Source organism: Ochotona curzoniae, unplaced genomic scaffold, assembly GCF_017591425.1.
Source record: "Ochotona curzoniae isolate NIBS_2020 unplaced genomic scaffold, NIBS_Ocur_1.0 contig_1274, whole genome shotgun sequence".
NCBI lineage: Eukaryota > Metazoa > Chordata > Mammalia > Lagomorpha > Ochotonidae > Ochotona > Ochotona curzoniae.
The window spans coordinates 20,534,940-20,558,331 of NW_024465023.1; the positions used below are offsets into that span (position 1 = coordinate 20,534,940).

A 23,392-nucleotide genomic window follows, 5' to 3' on the forward strand; every position below is an offset into this window, starting at 1 on the left:
AATTATTTTATTTATTTATTTATTATTTTATTAGAAAATAAGGATATGTGTGTGTGAGAGAGAGAGACAGAGACAGAGATGAACACTCTCTGAATGCTATCTAAAGGCTATAGCAACCAGTGCTGGGCCGGGCAGAAGTCAGGAGTCTGAAACTCAGTTCAGGTTTCCCAAGTGGGTGGCAGGAACTCATGTACTTGACTTATTAGCTGCTGCTCTTCAGCTTGAGCCTTAGCAGAAGCTAAAGTCAGAAGAGCTGGGGCTCGAACCCAGGTGTTTTAATCTCTGCACAGAGCACCTGCACTCTGATCTTACATTAACTTTCAATTTACTTTTAGTAGAAAGTGGACATTCTTTTAAAGGGAATTTCTCACTATCCTTCTGCAGATTATTTTCCACCACCACCCCCTGCAAAGATGCAGTTTTTAGGGCCTGGTACTGTGACCTAGTGACTAAAGTCCTCACCTTGAACATGCTGGGATCCCATATGGGCACCAGTTCTAATCCCAGCAGCTCTACTTCCTATCCAGCTCTCTACTTTTGGCTTGGGAAGGAAGTCGAGGACGGCCCAAAGCCTTGGAACCCTGTACCCACGTGGGACACCCAGAGGAAGCTACTGACTGCTGGCTTCAGATCGGCACAGCACCGACTGGCCATTGCAGTCACTTGGGGAATGAGTCATCAGTTGGAAGATCTTCCTCTCTCTCTCCTCCTCTTTGTATATCTGACTTTATAATAAAAAATCTTTTTTTTTTAAATCCAGTTTTTATACATTTCTAATTGCATTTCATTCCAAACTTGAGCTGTTCACATTGCTTTTATTCTGTCAGTTTTAAATACCTGGTAAGAATTCTTGGTTTGAATGCAGTGGCTCTAATTGCAGATTTAGTAACTTGCTAAGGCATGCTACTTCCGGTATGACATACAAAGTGCCTGCTTCCACTTACTTGCCACCTGCAGTGTTTTCTTCTCTCTTCTTTATGTCGCTGTCTCTCTTCTACTTCCTCTTTTCATCCCTTCCTCTTCTCCTCCCTTCTGTATTCTTTCTAGTATTGGGGAAATAAAGGGATTCTATTCTCAGTTCCATTGGGCAAAGTAACTTTCACATTAGAGTCTAATGAAAAAAAAAGTTCTGTTCCATTACACAGATGTGCAGGTATGCTACTGTCGAATCTCCCATAATATTCTCATGCTAGAGCTTCTCTTTATGGGCAGTCTATGTGGGCTTCACGTATACATAATAGGCATACTCTGCGTATATCAGTGGCTTTTAATACCCAGACTCCTAGCCTCTGGTTAGTGCTAAACTGGCAGATCCCAATAAAACCATACGAATATGAAATAGAGAGAGAAGTTCTGATTAAACACAGGAAGATTAATTCTGAACTTTCAACTGCATATGCATTGTCTGGGCATTCTAGATTAAACACTAGATTCTGACTCATTAGTCGTAAACAGATGCCTGATGGTCCAGAACTCCCACAATGTCAGTGATGCTGATGGTGCTGGTCAGCTACAGTAAGGCCGTAGATTAACTGAGTTGAATCGAAAAGCCAAGTTACAGAGAGAAATGGAGAGAAAGAGTTTGCTCATTCACTTCTGAAATGGCCACAACAGCCAGGGCTAGGCTAGGAGGATGCCAGGAGCCAGGAATTCCACCCTGGTCTGCATGTGGGTGGCAGGGGCCCAAGTAGTTAAGTCATCCACTATTGTCTCCCAGGGTGTGCATTAGCTGGGAGCTGCATTGGAATTGGAGCAGCTGGCACTCCAATATGGGATGCTGGCATGCAAGAGGCAAGTTAACTTGCTGCACCATAATGCCAAGATCTATAGATTAGTGGGTTTTTTTATTAACTCATTCCATTGTTGCATGATAATCATTAAAATAGATTGCTGACTTTGAAACAACTTGGGCTGAATAATTGGTGTAGCAGTTAAGACATCACATCCCATATTGGAGTAAAACCTGAGTTTGAATCCTAGCTCCACTCTTATTCCAGATGTCTGTGAATATGCATCCTGAAAGTAAGCAGATGATGCCTCAAGCAGTTGAGTCTCTTTTACCATGTAGAAGACCTGGTTTGGGTTCTGAGCGCCTGGCTTCAGATTGGTCCAGCCCTGGTTGTTCCAGGCACTTGGGAGGTGCATCAAAGGAAGAAATGTCTTTGTCCCTGTTTCTCCTACTTTCTGCCTTGCAAATAAAATTATAATACACATCTTTAAACAATTAAAGCAGCTTAACCAAATAATGATTGTCATATGCCCTTTGGCTTCTACCGTCTTAATTCACAAATTTTTGATAAACCTTCAGGGTATGTACATCTATTGTGATTTCACATGGGTTTCAATGAAATTATGGTACATTAGTACGAGTATAGGGTTACATGATTTCTAATAATTTGCTTTTTAGAATTTATATTTGCTTTTGAAAGAATTTGCAGAGGCTTACATATAAAAGCGCAAGATGAGCCAGTGCCAGGGAAACCCAAGTGCAGAGCATCTTCGCTTATTATGTCTAGAAGGCAACCTCTGTTACTTGATGACAAGCTACTGGGAATATTGGGGTTCAAAGCTGTGCTTTCCCTAAGGCAAAAGCAGCATCAAACTATAAAAAGCTGTTTACCTCTGGCATGAGTGATAAAGATGCCTAACTGAGAAGCAGGTGAAAAAGCTTAGCTTCTGCTTCTAAAGGCTAAGTTTATATAAGCGTTTTTGTCCAGCTGTTCTTGGTGGGTCCAGCTGCTAGTGGAAAAAGACAGGTGGTAATCCCTGTTCATTGGCTCATTATCACCTGGAGGCTTTGATCTGTCTAATGCATAGTCAATCAGATTCTGAATTTTAATGCCTGTTTTATTTTCAGTTCACTTGTGGTACCAAAATTTGTTTTCCAAAATTTCAATATGGTTTTGTTTTTTAATAAGATTAGTTTTGATCATCTATTTATTTTGACATAGCTAGGCTCATGATATGCCAGCTGGAGTTTATTACACCCCTGAATCAAAAACTTTTCTTTCCATCTTTATCTCCTTACAAGATCCAAACTGCAAAACCTAAGGGTCAAGTTTTAATTTTGGAGGCACAAGAGAATGAAAGCATTTTAGGGGAAAACAATAATGAAAATGAATGCCTAAAAGCTTCATTTTCAGACATTAGGGTCCACAGTGTACGCTCCTTTTTTAGTCTCTTCAAAGTTGCAATGTGCCCAAGTAAAGGACCAAGAAATATTTTAAAAATATAGTTATGCAAACAGAGCTCAGTAAAAGAAAACACTGCATGCATTGCCTTTGGGAGCACATTTGAAGTGGTTTAGAACTCTCCCAGCTCACTTGGGCACAGTGTATGCCCTCAACCGTGGAGCTATTGCAAATCCCTTTAGTGTAGGGAATTGACATAAGTGAAAACAACCATCATTGTAGGAGTGAAGAGACCTACCCCAAGTTGTTCAATTCCGCCATTCTATATCGCAGCACATTCGCTAAACCTTCCTACGTCATTCTTAGGGAAACATTTCTAGATGAGATATTTTTCTTTTGCCCTAAAGAATACATTCATGTAGTTTTGAAAATGTATTGATCAATCACCTTTTTCTCATTCTGTACTGAAAAATTGAATTTTAAAAATGTTTAACTGGCATGGTTATATAAAGTTCCATAAAAATGTAATGTCATAACTGTGAAAAATTAACTTCCTTCAACTAGTCATCTATTCCGTAATGCCTGTATAGGTGATCATTAATTAGAATGGTAACAATGGACACATATGCAATATCTTCTCCATTTGTTTTTTTGTGTGTGTGCTTACATAACTATGTATGCTTATATATAATGTTTATTACACTATATTCTTTTTTAAATTGAAATATGGATTGGAAGACCCAGCTAAGACTTTTTTCTCACAAGCACTTATATGGCCACTGATGCAGTTTTTGCATATAAGATGAAAAAATGTCTTACATTGGGATAACTGCTTCTAATGCCTTAGTAAAAATCTTCAAAATGGAAGAACTTGTGATGGGGGTAGGAGAGATAAGTTTCAAGTCCAAGCACCCTGAGTAGACTAAGCCGAAAGAATCAAATCTGGAGAAACATCTTATGGCATCACACTGGAACAGCAGATATATTTGGGGGGAGGAATCCTATGTATAAATTATGATTATTGCCAATGGTTTCATTCATATTAGCTTTACCCATATCTCTGTAATCTCAGAATAGCACCTTCATGGACAATGGAATGGTCCTAACAGCCTAAATAGGGTAAGCTCTAAAAGCAGATGGCTTGCAGCCATTCTGCATATTATGTCAGTGCCTCCATTGGCATAACTGTTCTTCTCCAATGCGCCCCCCCCCTTTTTTTTGCTTCATTACTGGCACATTTCTTTAATGTGTAATCTATAACATTAACATGAAAATGGAATATATCTCTCAAATACTATTACATTCTCCATCTGTGACCCAGTACTGCTTATCATCATCTAATGATCATTCTTATTTCACATGGCCCTCTAAATGTTTCAGAACAACATTGAAAAGACATGGAGGGTGCTTCCTACATAGATTGACTAAAATCTCAGTCTACACAATGTGTGATAAAGGACTGGAGGCATAAGGCCGCAGTCAATTCCAAAGTAAGGTATAGAAGAATGAAAAGAATATATTTACACATATATATTCACAATAATGACTGTTATTAAATTTGAAACTATTCTGAAATTGGAAATCAGATTGCAGTTGATTTAAAGAACACTGCTTTGCAAATAAGTCTTTTAAAATTATGGTTGAAACCCATTCAATCTATACCTTCAAGCTTAATCCTCATGTATTTGGTATTAGCTTTATTATTTTGCATTAGCTTTTCAAGAAAGCATTATTTTTAAGGGGAGTTAAAATTGGAAGGAACAGAACTTAAGTGTAAAAAATAATTCTTCTTGTAATTCTTGAAGAAGGACTTTCCCTGTTCTCCCTGATGATTCACAAAGCAGTGATAGAAAAAGATGATACCCAATTGACAATTGAGTTCCCAATGACTGTACATATACTAAATTCTACGCTGCTTATTCCACAAGCCCTCTCTAGTTGGTTCTTTCTTTTATCTGAACCTCATGTCACTGAAGTTTCCTAGTCTTCATATACTTTCCTTTTCCTCTCTATTCTTTCCTTGTTTGCAGACCCTTGTTGCAAACTGTCAGTCAAATGTATGAGCTGGAGTAAAAATGTTACTAGTAATACTTTCATCTATCAATTATTTCCCCAACTGGAATGCAAGCATGCATGTCTCAAGCATGTCTGTTTCATGGTTAGGCACTGTGTTGGAGAGGAAGGTGTTACAACACTGCTGTTGACAACACTACTATTTCTGGATGAGGTCAGAAACACTATTTGCTTTGTCCGAATTTATATCATACATTTAAATACACTAAGTTGAAAAGATACACACACATGGAAATTTCCCAATTGTGAAAACCTCACCATTCTAATTCCCATTCATGATTTGGCAATTTTTCTTTCTTTTTTTTCTGTATTTTCATTTTTATGCTTTCCTTAAGTTTTGTGTAAAGCCAAGAAATGTTCAGCACAATGTTAATAAAGCACCATTGGCTCTTTCACCAAATAATTTTGACTAAAATTTGTTTAAACTCATTTTCTGTTCAAAATTGCTAGACATTTAATTAGGACAGCTTTAGTTTGGAAATTTAGTTAGGACAGGTAGACTGATTAATATGAAATTTGGCAAAAGCGAACCAGCAAAACATTTTGATTCAGAAACCAAATCTACTATGTATATCTGCATTCATTTTCAAAAGAATGACTTATTCAATTTAGGAATATTGTAAAATTAGAAATCAATATCCACATGATTCAAAGAACAACCCCTTTCAGATAAGCCTTTTAAAAATAAGAGTTGAAATGCACTCACTTCATACCTTCACAGTTAATCCTTACACATGATCTTTCTTGATCTTCCCTACCTCCTCTTTAAGTGTCCTTTATGAAGATGAAAATTTTTCTTCCCAACACAAATTCCCTTGATTGCGTATTAAAAAGAATCGACAATTGGCAAATGTAATTGTAGCAAGGTTTTAAAAAGCTCACATGTAAAGCTTCTGTGAAAACGGGTTTGCCAAAAATATTGGACTTACTGCTGAGAAATAATGTGGGTTTTTTTGTTTGTTTGTTTTTACCATTAACAGTTACTTTCCCTTGAAAATCATAAATGACTTTGTTAGTATTAGATAACTCACTTTGTTTTGCCATGGATGAAGAGGTTTCTTCAATAAGGTGTTCCTTTATAGTGTTCAGAATCCTAAACGATAAGCAGTGTCATCAAAAGGCAAAAAGTAAAGGCAAGAAAAAAATGATTAACTGCTTCCCCCCAGTGAATGATCTACTGTGAAGTTCAGCAATCACATTGCATCTATAAAGAGTGCTGTAAGTAAAGACTATGTTGTGCATACATGCCATTACATTTGATTACAATTAAGTTTAAGCATATGCCAGTTATTTAGCTCTCGTTAAAATCTGCTAAAATATAGGAGGCTTGTGGGTGATGCAAATTGGAAATTTACATAGGTTTAGGGTGCAATTTTAGAAAACAAGATTGTTGCTCTTTTACTGAAAGGCATTAGGTATGTTTTCTTATTTCCTAATCAAACAAAAAACCAAAAAGTAAAAAGCAGTGAAAAAATTCTTGTAATATTCTTAACTGCATGTACTGCCATCATCATGAGTTTTACAAGTCTGAAATAGAGAATCACTTCTCTAATTAAGGTCATAAATTCATTTGCGGGTCACAGATAACTAAGGAAGAGCTTAATACAGCATGAAACATTCAAATCAGTCACATTTTAGAAAAATATGCTAAATTTTTATCTGACATAAATGGCAGCCAAAGTATTATCCAAGGAAACAGGACAAACTTAACTCAGAATGTTTCTTGCTGTAAAATAAAATTAATTCAGAGGCCACATCCAATTGGTTAGAAGTGCTGCTATCTCACTCTCATATCCAGTGTTTATTTGAGTATTTGTGTAATCCTGCCTCCTTCCCAACAGAAGCATAGCCTTCTAATCTAATAGCAATTAAAACTTGTTCCTCTCAGGGAGCAAGTTGTGTATTGGGGGACTGTCCCTTGCTGTTGAAATGTAAATGGCTCCAGCCCCTTCCCTGGATGCCTACGTGACAGCCATCTTTTAAAAGTCTGATGCTGCTAATAAACTTGGGCTATTGATCATCAGGGAAAAAAAAAATCTTGTTCCTCTCAGGACAAGAATGTACTAGTCTTGAAGGAAAATGGCTAAGAAGCGTGTGATATCTCCTATGGAAATAAGAAAGCAAAATCTTGACATGTAAGAAATAATGAGATGAATTTTTTTTCAAATGACAAACCAATGAGCTTGATGTTGACAAACAAAGGAATCCCAGAAAATGGCACTGAACTGCTTATTAATGAGTAGTTAGAATAACATGCACCTGGGAATCAGCATGATGCTCTCACACTTTGCCATGCAACTTTTACTTCATTTCTATTTATCGTATGGCTGCTAGATGACTATTAGGTATGAAGAAAACCTCTGACAGCCTGCCTTGTGATTTTCCAGTGTATTATTTACATGTTCTCTCTGGAAAGCCTCGAACACCGGATGAACAGTGGCCTTAGCACTAGGGTGAATTTGCAGCTGCCAGGACCAAGACATGTAAAGAATGTTGGTGGACACATATATGTTAGAATGCAGCAGAGTTTCTGTCCTTGGCTCTGTATTTAAGATACCTGTGTCTTTCTACATGGCTGGTTTTTCTTCAATCAACCCTTAAGCTTGCCTCAGCACTCTGCCTGAAGAATCCTATTGGCCAGTTTTTCCCACACATCATACATTTTTCTAAAACTCTTTAGCTCATATTGTTGTTTTTATCTCATTCTCTAGCCTATGGATGGCAAGCAAATGATACTCTTTAGCATCTGTTTTTGTCTCTTTTCTGTGTAACATACTTGAACCCACAATAGAGACCTGCTTGTTGATAGAATGAATAGGTATCAGTTAAAATTAATATGTTTGAAATTAGTGATAGTTGTTAGCGCTTCAAATGAAAAAAAAAATTGAAATTCTGGACCCGGCGCAGTGGCCTAGCAGCTGAAATCCTCACCTTGAATGTGCCGTGATCCCATTTGGATGCCGGTTCTAATCCTAGCAGCCCCGCTTCCCACCCAGCTCGCTGCTTGTGGCCTGCGAAAGCAGTTGGCCCAAAAGGATGGCCCAAAGTTTTAGAATCCTGCATCAGCGTGGGAGATCTGGAAGGAAGTTCCTGGCTCCCGGCTCTGGCTGGGGAGTGAACCAGCAGACAGAAGGTCTTCCTCTCTGTCTCTCTTCCTCTCTGCATATCTGACTTTCCAATAAAAGTAAATAAATATTTTTAAAAATTATTGAAGTTCTAATAAATCTGTTATAAAGTTCAGTGGATGTTATAAGATATAATTTGAGATAACATTTAAATAAGACATAAATCCCACATTTAATCGACTCTTAAAAGCATAAGAGGAAAGATACTTTTTATTAGTATCAGGTTATATTTTTAAACCCTAGCATTTTTAGTAATCCATAAATACAGTATGAGCAAAAAGTATGAGGTGACATTTACAAAACTAAAACGTAAGGGATGTAAGTGTCCTATTTGCTCAGTTTGGGATATAACATTGTAAATGGATCTTGTTTCTCAGTGAATCTTATCAGCAGAAGAGCTAAAGGTCTGTAAGCCCTATTATATGAAAGGAAAAACAGAAAGTAATAGAAGTATTTATATTTAGCTTGGAGAAAATTGGAATTATGGAAAATGTAATGGAAAGCCTCAATAAGTATAAGGCTAGAGTGGATTGATTTTATTATTAAGGTTGAGGGTTTTTGGTTGGGTGGCACTTTTTTTTTATTTTTCCTGTTTAACTGAGAGAACAGATTCAACTAGATATATAGAAGCTACAAGAACGCAAATTTGAACTGAACACTAAAGAAAATTTTATAATTGGGCTACCCCCCAAAATACACCTTTATGGAAAGTAGTTAGCTTTCTGTATGGCAGATATTCAGGGCTGGAATGACTCTCTCACCCCTAAAGCAATTTCTGTGTTAGATGAGAGAATGTAATTCATTAACCTTTAAGGTCACTTCTGAATCTAATGTTTTGATATTTTCAGAATTAATCAGAAGGGAACTGACAGCATGACCTGGAACTGTCCTATATTTATATAAACATCCTGTGTAATGCACTTCATTTTCTGTCCAATTGTATATATTTTTGAATGTTAAATTTGATTTTAGGGCAAATGTTTTTTTTTTTAAAGAAAAAACCTTTAAACATAGCTTTATTAAGGAACAACTTACAATAAACTGAATTCATGTAAAGTGCACAATTCATTGATTTTTGACATAGGTTAAATCACTGCTACAAAGTACAGAGCATTCTTAGCCCCACCCCCACCCTAACCCCCACCTCCAAAAACATCTTATGCTCTTCTTCCTCAGGCAACCACTGATCTGCTTTCTGTCACTGTATCTTAGTTTTCACTTTCTAGAATTTTCTTTTTTTTAAGATTTATTCATTTTATTACAAAATCAGATATACAGATATAAGGAGAGACAGAAAGGAAGATCATCTGTTCCTTGATTTACTCCCCAAGCCGCCACAAAGGCCAGAGCTGCGCAGATTCGAAGCCAGGATCCAGAAACTTCTTTCAGGTTTCCCATGTGGTTACAGGGTCCCAAGGCTTCAGGCCATCTTCAAACTGCTTTCCCAGACCACAAGCAGGGAGTTGGATGGAAAGTGTGGCTGCCGGGATTAGAACTGGCACCCATATAGGATCCTGGCACATTCAAGGTGAGGACTTCAGCGGCTAGGCCTCTGCGCCGGGCCCTAGAATTTTCTATAAATGAAATCACACAGTATTTTTGTGTGTCTGGTTTCTTATGATCAGAATAATGGTTTTGAAGAGCCGTAAATTGAGAATCTGCAGTTTATTGATTGCACAATACTACATTTGCTTTCTCCATTGACCTTTTGGCATATATTTGGATTGTTTCTGGTTTGAGGATATCATTAATAAAGCTGTTATAAAATTATATTTCTACTTACCCTCTCAAAAGAGAAGCCAACTTTCCAGACTGTATGCAAATCTGTGGATTCTAGTCACTTCAAGTGTTATCCTAGTTGACAAACAACTGGAGGACAAGTACCAAAGACATTCTGACCAGGTGTCAACCACCTTCTTGAAAAGGCCTAGTTACAGGAGGAGAGGAGGAGAAGGGTGGGAAAATTTAAAGGAGAATATCTGCACCTATGGGACCATATTATGAAAAAATTAGATGTATATAATAAAAAAAGTAAGTGCTAGTTTCTAACATTGTTTCTAGGGAGTAGGTATGTATCAGCTACCTGTGGTTGCACTAACAATTCACTGCAAAATTTATTTTGGCTTTACACAGGAATCAGCAAAACATTTTGTATAAAGGACCAAATGTTCACTAGTGTAGGATTTGTGGGTTGCATATGGTCTCTGTGGCATATTCTTTTTTTAAAATCACAACTCTTAAAAATGTGAAAGTCTTATGTAGCAGGCAAATTCTGCAGAAAGGGCCTGTAGCCCAAACTTGGGCCATAAATCATAGTTTGCACACACTGTAGTGTAATAGCCATTTATTTAGTTCATTACTTGTTGGGTGAATTGGGCTTCTTTTGTGGTTTGGACCAGTTGTATTTCTCTCTGATGGGCTTGCTTATGTCTCTATGGTCAGCCAGCAGCTGGATGAGCCAGTGTGGTCTGGCTGACATGTGTGATGCTTGGCAGGGTTTCAGCTATGAACAGATGCAGGCAGGTTGGTGTTTCATTACCCACCATTCTAGTCCAAGCTTCTTTCTATGGATTCTTGACAAGTTACTACTTGTGTCAATGTTTGGTATTATCCTTGGCCAAAGCAAGTCATGTCATAGGGCCATCTCAGACACACAGAGTAGGAAAATATTCTGACTTCTGATGGTAGAAGATAGCAGTGGCAGATGGAAAGAATCAAGAGTAGGCATTTAACCTAGGGTTAGGATGGCCCTGTGATACATTAGAAGGCCTGGTCCCCTACCCAGCTCTGCTTCTTGTTCTAGCTTGCTGATACTGCATACCTTGGGAGGCAGCTATGATGGATCAAGTGGTTGAGTTCCTGTCACGTGTGTGAAACCTGGATTGAGTTCCTGGTTCTTTGCTTTGGCCTGATTCAGCCCTGGCTATTGCAAGCATTTGAGTTACTCTATCCAGTGTGTGTGTGTGTGTGTGTGTGTGTGTGTGTGTGTGTGTGTGTGTGTGTGTGTTTCTTGATATTTCTGTCCCTTGAGTTGAATTTTTTTTTATTTAAGCATAAAATAGCTGGATATGAGAGAGGGAGGCCAGAATTTGTGCCCATGTTGTAATTAGTACAAGATATTAGACAGATAAAACTTAAAATCCTTGCTTTGTATTCACTGCTGGGTTGAACCTTGGTCTGTAGCTTCACAGTAAGTGGTTGAAATTCAGTATCCATAGTCTGATGATTTTAAAATGTAGGAAATACTGATTAAAAATGTAGTTAATTAACTACTTATTGCTACTGGGAATTTAATGAATGCTGCTGTGATTAAATACTGAAAAAGAAAAATTGTGACTTCCTTTCTACTCGCTCTCTTAGCTGGACATTGCCTTGAAAAGAATTTTGTTCTTAAATCTCTTTTAGTCCTAATACACTCAATATGCCCATGGTCATAGACTGTCTAAAATGTTCCTACAGTTATATGAGAACACATTTAAAAAATGTTTTCAAAAGCAAAATCACTGTGAGTCCTCATGAACATTTATCCATATGAATTTCTCAAGCACTTAATCAGATACGTTTGTAGGTATTAAATACAGTGGTGGCCATCCAGTCCTAAAATAGCACCATTCTGTCAGGTACATGCTTGCCCATTTGCTGGCCTAGACCTGGGCACTTAACCAAGGGCTTCAAATCGGGTCCCCATCGCAGGATGATAGCAGGATTGTTTAACAGGTGGTTTTGAAGTATATTGCTCAGAATGGTAGCATGCAGTTGTATATAGTAGTGTGAGCTACTTGTTACTCCCCCGACAATACTTTCAGCAGTGATGTTTTTCCTTCTGCAATGTGACAATATTACTACACAATTTGGAAGGGAAAGGAAAAGTTGAGTGATTCCTAGTTTATTTCTAAACAGTTGACAGAGAAGAGATCCCCCCAAACCTGATACAAATTCTCTTCTCCTTGGCACTTGATGTGGTTAGAACCTCAGACTTGATGAACACCTTCCCAGCTTGCTCTCCTCCCCCACCCCTTGCCATTTCATAATACTCCAGCCCTTTGCATGGAACAGGGTTGCAAACTCTGTCCCCAGCTTACTCCAGATCCCAATCTAGGGAAATAATGCCATGCCTAATGGTAGGCATGTAGTTCATTGATTTTGATGTCTAGCAGACTGTGTTGCTCTAAGGTTTTGGTCAATCTACTGTATAAGTTAAAACTTGTATATCATCCCAGTACAAATGTATATATATATATATATACATATAAATCTTTATGTTTGTGTGAATGAAAGAAAAGTTCCACGAAATAGTTTTCTGGCCTTTCTCATATTTTCTGTTCTTTTCTTTTCCATTATAAACAATAAACTATAGATTTCATAACCCACTAGTGGTTCATGAATTGCAGATTTAAAAATACTATCCCAGGATAACATGGTAGTGGAGACATAGGATCCTTGGTGCTTCAGTCTCAGACTAAGACACTGCCAGGTACCAGTTCTGGGACCCCTGCACTCCACACCCTCCCTTCTTTCCCATCCTTGGGTCTTCTGCTGAATTTCATTCTGTGTAAAAAGCAATATAGTCCAGGCATTTGGTTTTGTCATTAAGTCACTGCTAAAGACACCTGCTACCCGTGTCCAGGTGCCTGGTTTCTGGCTCTTCCACGTTCCTGCAGTATGCGTCCTGGAAGCAGCAGCTGATTGCTCAAGGAGCTGGGGCCCTGCTGTGCACATCAGAGACCAGGCCCTGCTCCTGGATTTGACTGGCTCAGCCCAGACTGTAACAGGTTTTTGAGGTGTGACCAAACGGATGGACCATCTTTCTCTTTCTCTTTCAAGTACAATGAAAATAAATAACATTTTTTTTAAAAAGGGTATTTACAGGCACAAATGGTTCCAAGTTCATTTTCTTTTGCCTTGCTGGAAAGAGAAAGTTTCCAGTTCTTTGCCAGCCGGCTTTTACGGGATGTGAACAGGTCAAGCCCTGAGGACCTATATGCTCATATTAGACATTGTTAATATTAACTGAAGAATCTGATTTGATATCTCCATAAGGACAGTATTATTTCCTGCCAATTAGCCTTTCCAAGATATCAAATCCAGTATTGGCCAATGCATTTTTGAGTTCCTAAACAGCATAAACTAATGTCATAACACAGCAGTATGTTAACATTTTTAAAAATGCCTCAGTAAACTATTTACATGAGAAATTGGCTCACAGAGTCATTTTGAGAAACGTGCTTCAGCTCTTCATAAACTAGCAGAAGCACCCGGGAAACACGGCGGCTAAAGGCTAGTGAGTTAGCTCTTCATTCCCCCATTCAAAGAGGTGAAAAAGATCACTATTCCTTTTGTGCTTCTTTGTTTTGTTTTGTTTTCTGTCTCCTTGCACTTATTTTAACCTGACTGCTGTCATGTTTCTTCACATACGAGGCTATCTCCCCTACTAGAGTATAAGCTCCTTAGGGATAAGGCCAAATTCCCCGTATATTTCACTGGTGGAAAAATCTGATTACAATGCGCTAATGTTTGAATATTTTCATGTCAATTTCCAAACAAGATCCATTTTCACTAACCATAGAGCAAAATGAGCGGCGTTGGCATGATGAGCCAAGACACGTGAGAGCGTTCCAGGAGTACAGCACGGGTACATCCATTTAAAGACATTACTGCTGCGTAGTGTTTACTACAGAAATTTTGACTAGGTAGCTTATGAGAAATATTTCTTGGAAATTTGCACACAGAATTCCTCTCATATGTATTTCCCTTGCATCTTCTCAAGCAGCCTTCACAAAAATCAGAGCTCAAGACTAAGACTCAGCACTTGGTAGATCTTTGAATGAATGAATGAATTGTTTTTTTTTTTTTTTTTTGCCTCCATTCCCCCTTTCCTGGGTTCCTGTATGTGTAGAATTCCTGTAGGTAGAATTCCTACATCTGGCTGGCAATTCAAGTGCTTTTACCAAGACGCCTCTCCATCACCTGGGAGGGGATCTGGATTTCCAAGACGGCTGCCTGGCTCAGCATGCACTTGTACCCTTCCCTCCTCCAGGCTCTGACAGTACAGATGTCCCATACAGCATGGGTGAATAGTTTTCACATGACAAACTCAGTCCTAAACATTAATAGCAAATGGCATGAGTGCTATGCTGATCTTGGGCTGTGGTTTAATGAGTTATCTGATGAACACAAAAGTTTGCTCTGCTGACTTGCTTCCTTTTTAAGTGTAAAAAAACCAAGGGCAGACAGGTTCTCCTTGTAAATTGCCGAAGAGGAAGAACTAAACTGTTAGACCTCTCACTTTCCCTCAGACTAGTCTAAAATGAAAAGTTAAAGGGATTGTGCTGAATTGACTCTGCACCGTATTTTTCGCAGTATCCTTGAGCACACTGGGTATTCTCTCCAGGAATCATACCTGCCTGACAGGCTGCTGTGCATCAGCACGGCGTTCCACAGCCTTCAAATCCCATTTCCAGTCACCGTGGCACTTTTGGCTTGCACTGCGAGCCTGCATGATATTAGCCACATTTTCCAGATAAATCAGCAAAAGCTCCCAAGGGCTTAAGTGCAAAGGGTTAAGTGGCTGGCCTCTAAGGGGTACCATTGGTCTGGAAGCTCTGTCCATCCATCCTCCTGGGCCTCTGTGAGGTTCCGCTGTACTTGCTAATGACTGAGAGAACAGCTTTGGAGAGAACACAATTCTTATCCATCTCAAAGGGAAGAATGCCTGCCATCGGTAGCATTTGAATATTACATTTTCCTTATTGGTTTTAACGTAGGATGACTTCCTTGTTTCCATAATTGACCAGTAATTCCTTTGTTTACTTTTTTTTTTAACACACCAAGAAGGCAGTCACAAGTATTTACAGTAGTTGCATTAGCATTTAACATTTTTATGAAATTCTAATATTTCAGGAAGGGGTAATTTAGGCAGGCGTGTATGTCGAACTTTGCATTTTAATTAAAAAGACTCGAAATGAAATGAACCTCTGGCACTAACAGATGACTATTTCTGAAAGCTGCATTACTGTTTGATGTATGTTCAGTGTTTTCTTGTGGATAATCAGTCCTACAACTTGTTTCAAGAAAAGTGACAGGACTAAAACAATTAAAAAAGACAAAGCTTCTCTTTTTTAATCATATGCCCATAAATAAAACTGAGTTGTGAATTATTTTCAGAGAAGCAGTTGACAGAGTATAAGTAAATCACTCCAAGAACTAAAGCTATCTGTTGTTTTTTCTTGAATGTTCTATCCTTGTCCAATGATAAATTTCCTTTGACAAATAAATATTTACAGAGTTTGAAATATGGACTTTGTGCTTGTCCTAAGCATACTGCTTAAACTAAAATTTCATATTTTTCTCACCTCAAATAAACCAAAATAGGACCATAACTGAAGAGTAATTCTCTCACGTTTCAGACAGTCCATTAATCTTTCTGTAGATAATATTGGCATTGTGGGTTTTGAGGTAGAAAGAAAAAAAAAGGTATAATTTCAACATTGATCAGAAAAATCTAAGAACATTTATGGATTGGAAGAAAGTGACAAAGTCCGGTAGAGCAGAATTTTCTGTAACACCCGTTAGGATGTGAGGAAGCAGGATCTTTTCAACAGCCTCCCATTTTTCATTGAAAAGCCTTCAAACAGCCTATGGTTTGATTGGGTAGGTCTCAAAGGGTTAGTTTACTTGTGATTTGAAAAAGGACGGAAACTTCCTTTTTTTTTTTTTTTTTTGTTTAAGTGTGTGGGAGGAAGGTAGAAAAGAGGCCCCAGAATGAATTCACTAATTGGGGTTTTCACCTGCTGTGAGTCTAATCGAATACAAAGGCTTATTTGTAGCTGAAGAGGAAGGGAGATTATGCAGAGTGTCAGAATTTCTGCCTAGTTTTGAAATTCTTGTTATTTGGCACAGTCATTTGGGAAAGGCAGTCCAATAGTTACAGCCTCAAGCTGTTGTTAAGGTGGACCAGAAATGCGGTAGTCAGACGTACTTGAACCACCTTACGCAGTTCCCCATTATTGGCAGGAGGTGGTGGTAGTTCCCACTGGTGGGATAGTGGCAGAGCTGGCAGGCTGATAAACTATGCTGAATTCTGTGCCATGAAAGAGCTACTGGCCTGTGAGATTAATGAAGTGTGCCTTCATCTTAGAGAAGATGCTCAACTTCGCATCTCTTTGGATGTTTGACTTCATAGAGGTGGTTCTGTGAAGCTCTCAGAAATCGTGTGGAAAGAAAACCGCAAGAGCGTGAAGCAGAGTTTGACTTTGTTTGGAACCCTGTCTGGTGAAATCTCTGGTTTAAATGGCAGCTGGCTTGGAGAGAACTTTCCTCATCTTCGCTCAGCCTGCCTCCCTGCAGAGGAAGGGTCTGGAAAGTAGGCCTTTGTGCGAGTGTGGGGTGCTCCGTGTCTGAATGTAGAAGCCTGAATGTAGCTAGTGGTTTCAGATTGATCTAGAGGGAGTGTTCTACATATTTTAATTAATATGCCATGATATTTGGCCCAGTGATTCACCAACACTGTTAGCATGTGTTCAGTGTCTGATTCCCTGTTTCCGCCTAGGGAGAGGGAAACATGGGATTCTTGTGTGTTTACTGGAGACTCAAGTGTTGATACTTACTATAAAATATGTAATATGGTTAATTGACACAATTCCTTTACTCCAAGTGGATTTTCACAAAACAGTGCACATTATACTTAAAATTCACTGGGGGAAAAAAGAACACTTGAGATGGACACCGTGGGAGCTGGAGGGAATCTGGGTTTCAGAGAGTGGTGAGGAACCTCAGGGTCACCTCAGGCAAGTGGCCCACTGCAACCCACTCCTTGTCTTTGCCGGTGCCCATTTTGCTCCTTATTTTAATGTCAGGCTAACACTGAAACAATAAGCAGCTTAAAAAGTAAAATGATGTGTCTGTGTATGGTAGGAGCAACCCGACCTCCTTGGCTGTTGATCTTTCACCTCCTTTATCGTATGAGTTCACTGAGAGTTCAAGTCCATCGCTTCAGGCCAGACAGCTTTCCTCGGAGCTCTAGACTCCAATTGGGTCCTGGATACCTTCAGTCTGTACATCACTTGTACATCATCTTTCCCCTGGTCCCCTTCTGCTCTCTCTTCTTGACATTCCTAGTTGGGTGAATGCTACTCATCCAATCTTGGGAATCCCCCTTAGAGTCTTCAAAATCTCACTGTCATAAGGCCAATTGAATCCATCTCAGAGTGGTGGCACCCAGGCATCTGCGCTTTTTAGTATTTCTCAGGTGATTCCAGTGGATGACCAAGTTTGAGAACTATTGTCCTAGGTCTTATTTCTTTTTTTTTTTTTTTCTTTTAAAATTTTTATTTTTTTTAATTTTTTTTTTAAATTAATAAAATTTATTTTGACATTCTTTACATACTTAGTTAGAGTAAGAAGGTTCAAGGGCTACAGGAAAGTGGATAATACTAGTACGTTTTCCATATTGTTACCTTCATGTTTAAAAGGGGGGTATTAAGGGAGAAGGCCCACCCAATTTCCCACCCTCCCCAAGTCCCGGGTGTAGGGCATGCTCTGAGGTTCTTGCTCGAGTGGTTTTGATATTGCAACAGTTATGAATCGCTGTCAATCTTGCCACTCCAAGCACTATGAGGTCTTTGAAAAATCCACTGATTGACATAGTCCGTCTTATTTCTCACCCATTCATACACCCAATCAGTCAAGATTCTGGACTGATTTTGACCCTGTTTAATTCTTTTCCCACCTCTGTGATACTGTAACTGTAACTTGAATCCTCATCATGATGCAGTCACTGTGAACCTGGACTCCTAATGACAGTCTTTCCTCTGATCAAGCCTGCACACCAGTACCCAGGGATTTTTCTAAGAAACTGATCTGATAGAGCCACACTCATTAAATTCTGTCAAATTTAATTCAATTTTGTCCCAAACTCATACAGTTTTTCTACTTGTCAGTTTTTCTACTTTTCCGATCCCTGTCTTAATATTCTCCCATGGCAATCCAGCAGACGGTTGAAGGCTTGTAAACTGTCTATAGCTTCTTTATGTTTACACCTGCTGCTGTCAGCATTCTGAATTAATTATTTCCCTTTACTCCCAAAGGGCCAGCCGGTCCTTGTAGGCATACACAGGTTGCTCAAAATTTGTCCAATCAATGAATCTAGTCTGATTTCCAGAAAGCTCCAATGGGTAGAGCTGAGTATCTCATCTGCCAGTTGTCCCCACTCAACAGGCTCTTGCCTCAGGATAGCTTCGGTTGGATAGGTGTCTGTTTGATCAGAGTCCTGGGAGTAACAGGTGGTACATTCAAAAAGGGTGCTGGAGACAAAAATAATACAAAGATATGGGCAGTGTAGGGTTGCTTGCTCTGCCTTCATCCCATCTCCTTCCTTCTCCCTCACTTATGTCTAGCCAACTTAGTCCCCATGCCATCAGCTATCAGTGAAATTGCTTATAAGCACACTAGAGAGAACAGGTTTTTCTCTAACAGAGGAAGCCATATCTATCCGTGGAGAGCATAGCAGGGTAGCCATGAACCACAGAGCTGATTCTGTCTACCCATCCTTGTTCTGTTGTACTGAGGACAAGAAACTCCTGGTAGGTTCTAGAATCAGGATTTCAAATTGTTTGTTCTGATGGCAAAACTCCATGCTCATTTCTTATCTGTGGTTCATATGCAAACTGTAATATAGTATTAAGTGGAAGAGACACCTATTATCAATAAGTAATTACTGTTATTAATGTAGATGTGGCATCCCTACATAATTTATATATGAAATATTTATATTGGTTATGTTCTTCTCTAAATGCCTTTCCCTAATCAGAAAAACTCATCATCTCAGTGAAATTGACAATAAAACTGTTGATGTAATGCCCATGTCATTTGTTAATACTTTCGTATTTTCTAAAATGGCATCAAGATTTGGGAACAAGTCTTCAAGTGCCTATAACTTCAGCCTAAAAAAACCTTAAAGATGTATTTTTGAGAATTGCCATCTGTCAATTTTTTTTAAAAAAGATCTGAGTAGTGATTTTCTTATTTTCCTTTTTTTTTTCTGATAACTCATTCTCCATAGCTTTCTAATTGGACAGTAAGGCAAATAGATTTATTACGTATGTTTTAGCAGAGCATATCAAAAATGCTAGATCTGTGACAGGTAGGTGAATATGTGGAATTTGTGGAAAACAAAGATGCCAGAATGAGCCTGTTTCACCATACCCTGTTGCAAACGCTTACACTGACTTGTCAAATTTGCAAATGCCTGTGTGTCAGGTTTTTTGTCTTTTCCTTGCAATATACATAAGCTTTTTAAAAGCAATTTGGTACATGGACATAGAAATTTCTGTCACTGACTTAGCTGCAAAGGCCATTCAGTCCTCATTGCAGGACACTAATGCCTCTCCGTGAGTCCAGGAGCGAAACAGACCTAAAAAATGTTCTTGGATCAAGGGACAACTTCACCCAAGGGAATTCTAGTATGTTCTACCTCCACTAGAATAGCAGCATCCCTAGTTCAAAAGTGCTACAGGACCACTGCTAACAACTCTCAATTTGTAGGCCAAATTAGGAGCTGTGCCTACTTGCTTTAAAATGGCAACCCCACACAGCCCTGCAGCACACATCTTTGGCTATAGCGTTTCACGTTTTCATTTGTTTTTGTCAGGGGTGATGAAGAAACCCGGCATCCCCTTTGGCTTTTGTTCACATGCTTTATTTTGCCTCTCTGCCTTGCCATGGCGCATGGCAAAGGGAGATTGATGTCCTTTTCAGCTCAAACATTCTAGTGTAAAAAAAAAAATCTGAGCAAATAAATAAATAAAGATGTTTAAAAAGAAAAAGGTGAATACGTTTCAACTGTAGACTGAAGTGGAATGAATCTACTAGAAGAGAGTAAAAGGCAAATGGTTGAAAGCAGATGAAAAGAACAGCAGGCCAACACAGGAAATGGATAAAGAGATGAAAACACTAACAGCGTTGATCCTGAAATCCTCCTTGGGCTGTAATCTAAGGCACTGTGTGGAGGTTGTGGAGAATCCTTGTGCTAATGACGGCTTTCTTCTTTTTGGAATATTTCCAACCTTGAAATAATTGTGTAGTTAACCTGTATCATCTGACTGCACAATCTGCGATTAGAAATATTTGAACTGCCCAGGCACTGTAACTCAGCCAGTAAAATGTTTTCTTGAAAACTAGATACTTTTGGATTTTAGTAAAAGAATACTGGCAGACTGAAAGCATGCACCACCACTGGCATGGTGTCTTTTTGAAAGGTTATTCCAGTTTCTGACTCAGTCGTGCTAGGTGGGGGTCCCAGGGGATTTTCATTGAGTTCCAACAACTTTCCAGGTGATGCTTATATGGCCAGCTGAATACATTTTGAGATGTGCTTCTGTGTAACAAAAACTTTTTAAAAAGCTTCTTAATTGATTGATTTGAAAGGCACATTAAGGAGGGAGAGAGGGGAGGGAGAAGGGGAGAAAGAGAGATTTTCATCAGCTGGTTCATTCCGCAAATGCTAGCAGTGGCTTCTTAAACTTAGGGTGCTTTTAGCCCCTTCAGCTCTGGATGAGATCAACTTGCATCGCAAGTCCTTACTGCTCAGCTACTTCAATCAGCAATTAGTGGGAGGGGTAACACAGGTGGTTTTTTTTTTCTTTTCTAAAAGAAAATTTCATCTCCGCACACTAATTATGTGCCAATGAGATCATTTGCACCTAGGTCATTTATTTAGGCAACAAGTATACTTACGGGCGGTTTGAGAGGGGTTGCTAGCCCAGTGGTGTGTGGTTTCCAGGTTCCTAGATCTACCTTAAATCCCCTTCCAGTTCCTTTTCTTCCTTTCTTCCTTTCTACTTTGAAAGCTTCCACCGCCCATTCCCCGGGAGCTGGGGTTCCCGGGTCCCTGGGTGGGGGGCGGAGCCCGAGGCGGCCCCGCCCCGTCGGCACGCAGCGCCCCCTCCCCGGTCGGCGGGCCCGCCTGCCTCCTGCCCGCCCGCCTGCCAGCCCGCGCCGGCTCCTCCGCAGTGCTCTCGGCTGCGAGCTTGGGCGGCGGCGGCTCTCGACTTTCTGGCAGCCCAGCGGCTCTGGGAAGCTCACTCCTCCTCTCACCGCCTGCCCCCGACCGCGGAGCCCTTGCAGCCATGAGGGAACAGCTCAAAGGGTAAGTGAATCTCGGCCCCGGCCCCGGCCCCCTCCGGTCGCCGCAGTCCGTGCACTTGTGGCACAAACGGGGGACCAGCCGAGCCGACCAAAACTTGGGACAGGCGCGGCGGTTGGAGCCGGGGCAGCCGGGCGTGCGGGAACCTCTTCGGCGAGCGCCCGCGGCGCCGCTGCAGGTGCGTCCCCGGGGTTGGTCCTCCAGCGCCCAGGCTCGCGGGGAGGCTTTCTCCTCCACCCCGGGTTTGGGACGGGCTAAGAGAGAAAAAGCTCGTTTCTCGTTTTACTCGGAGGGGACAGAGCATTCCTTAACGCCTGGGTTGGGGCCCGGGAGCTTCTTTGCTCCTTTCCGGGCTGCCGGTGTGGACACGAGCGAGCCTGGCTATTTCCTAAATCGTCCCTTGACCTCGAAGGAAGAAGGGGCACGCGCGACTGTGCCTTCCATTGAACTGCAAGTGCCAAAAGGTCAACTTTCTGCCTGATTTCTTCCGAGGATTCCAACTGACATTCCCCCGCCCCCCCCCGTCCCAGCCCCAGCCCCGCTGCGTTTTCGCCTGTGTTCCCTCCATGCCCCCAGAGTTGCAGAAATTAAGGGGAAAGAGAGCAGCAAGCGAGCGAAACCCCACAAGTCATGGAATCCACGGAAGGACCGAGGGCTTTTTTTGAGGGGGGGCGGTAGGATGGCGAGCGGCTGTTGGTTTGTGTAAGATTTTTTTTTTCCTTTTCCTTTGCCCTCTGGGCTGGGGCGTGCAGTCTTTAGGGTGTCCTTCTCGCGTGTCTCCAGGTGTCTGTGCTTGGGTTTAAGCAAAGTTTGGCATCCCCACTTGGATCAGGCAATGAAAAGGGCAGACGCTTATCAGTTCGATTTAAAGTTTGAAGCTTGCCATTTAGTTGCCTAAGGGAATTCTATTATTAATTCTAAAATGCTTCAATAACATGAAACACAGTCCATCAGAGTTAAGCGGGCAGTCAGTCTTTAAGTGGAATCTGCCCTCTTCCTTGGCCAATAAGCTTTTTTTAGTCCTTCAGTTTCTTATCCTAACCTTCCTCAACAGCTTTTCCTCTTTCTTTTCTTTTCTTTTTTTTAAAAAATATTTATTTCCTGTTTTCAAAGACCCTCTTAGGAGGATACGGTTGCTTTAGGTAAAGCAGAGGAGCGAATGAAACAACAGGGTTATAGTAAAGGTCTCTGACCCTTGATCACCATGGAATTGGTTTCAGTCATCATTGTTTGATCTTGGATTGGACACGACCCTGAAGTGAAATTGCCCTGGCCAAAGTTGAGGGTGGGTGTGAGTTAAACCTTGAAAAGCAAATATAACGTAAGACAAGTAACAGCTGGAACCGCCACCAACCAAGGCAATCATCTTTGCCCCGGCTCGAACCGAACAGGAGAAAATGTTGAACACCCGCAGAACACGAAGTGGGAGCTAGGCTGAGGATTTCTGCTGCTTAGGTTGCCACCCACCCCTCCCTGGCCCCTAGCCACAGTAGCAGAGACTTTGAAATACGTGTTCTCACCCCCACCTTGCCAGTACTCCATCCGTGAGAGCCGAGTTCCACAAATCAGCGTGCAAATGACCAGATTCCTCTAGAAAAAGAGTCTGATCCCTAGATTAAAGGGAAATCATTTGTGTGTGTGGATCAATGGGCTCCAGATTATATATGAAGCTGAACTCTAATCCCCTGCAAATCACAAGAGAACGCTCCTTTTTTTTTTTTTATATGGCCACAGAGTGATTGGCTTCCACCCTGGGAAATAGTGGGAAGATTATGTATTTTTTTTTAAAGGCAACTCAGAATATTTTCAGTACCAAATAACTGGTAGCAGAAGAAATCTTATTTTAATTAGGCAACTGCCATTTCCCCAGCGAGTGTAGTAGATATTTGTTACTTTGTATAAGTGCTTAATGTTTGTTTTTA

At 40.3% G+C, this 23,392-nt stretch overlaps 1 protein-coding gene across 8 annotated transcripts in view; it reads left to right on the plus strand.

The window, feature by feature from the left end:
- Positions 1-23,392, plus strand: part of DMD (dystrophin) — a 1,921,612-nt gene that overhangs the window by 1,759,657 nt on the left and 138,563 nt on the right. For 4 of the 8 annotated variants that reach the window (XM_041000056.1, XM_041000045.1, XM_041000062.1 and 1 more), the window contains exon 1: positions 21,312-21,473. The exons of the other annotated variants lie outside the window; for them this stretch is intronic. In XM_041000056.1, the coding sequence (XP_040855990.1) occupies positions 21,454-21,473 (20 nt within the window). In that variant the 5' untranslated portion in view covers positions 21,312-21,453. Of the gene's footprint in view, positions 1-21,311; positions 21,474-23,392 lie in introns of those variants that run through there. 8 annotated transcript variants of the gene reach the window in all.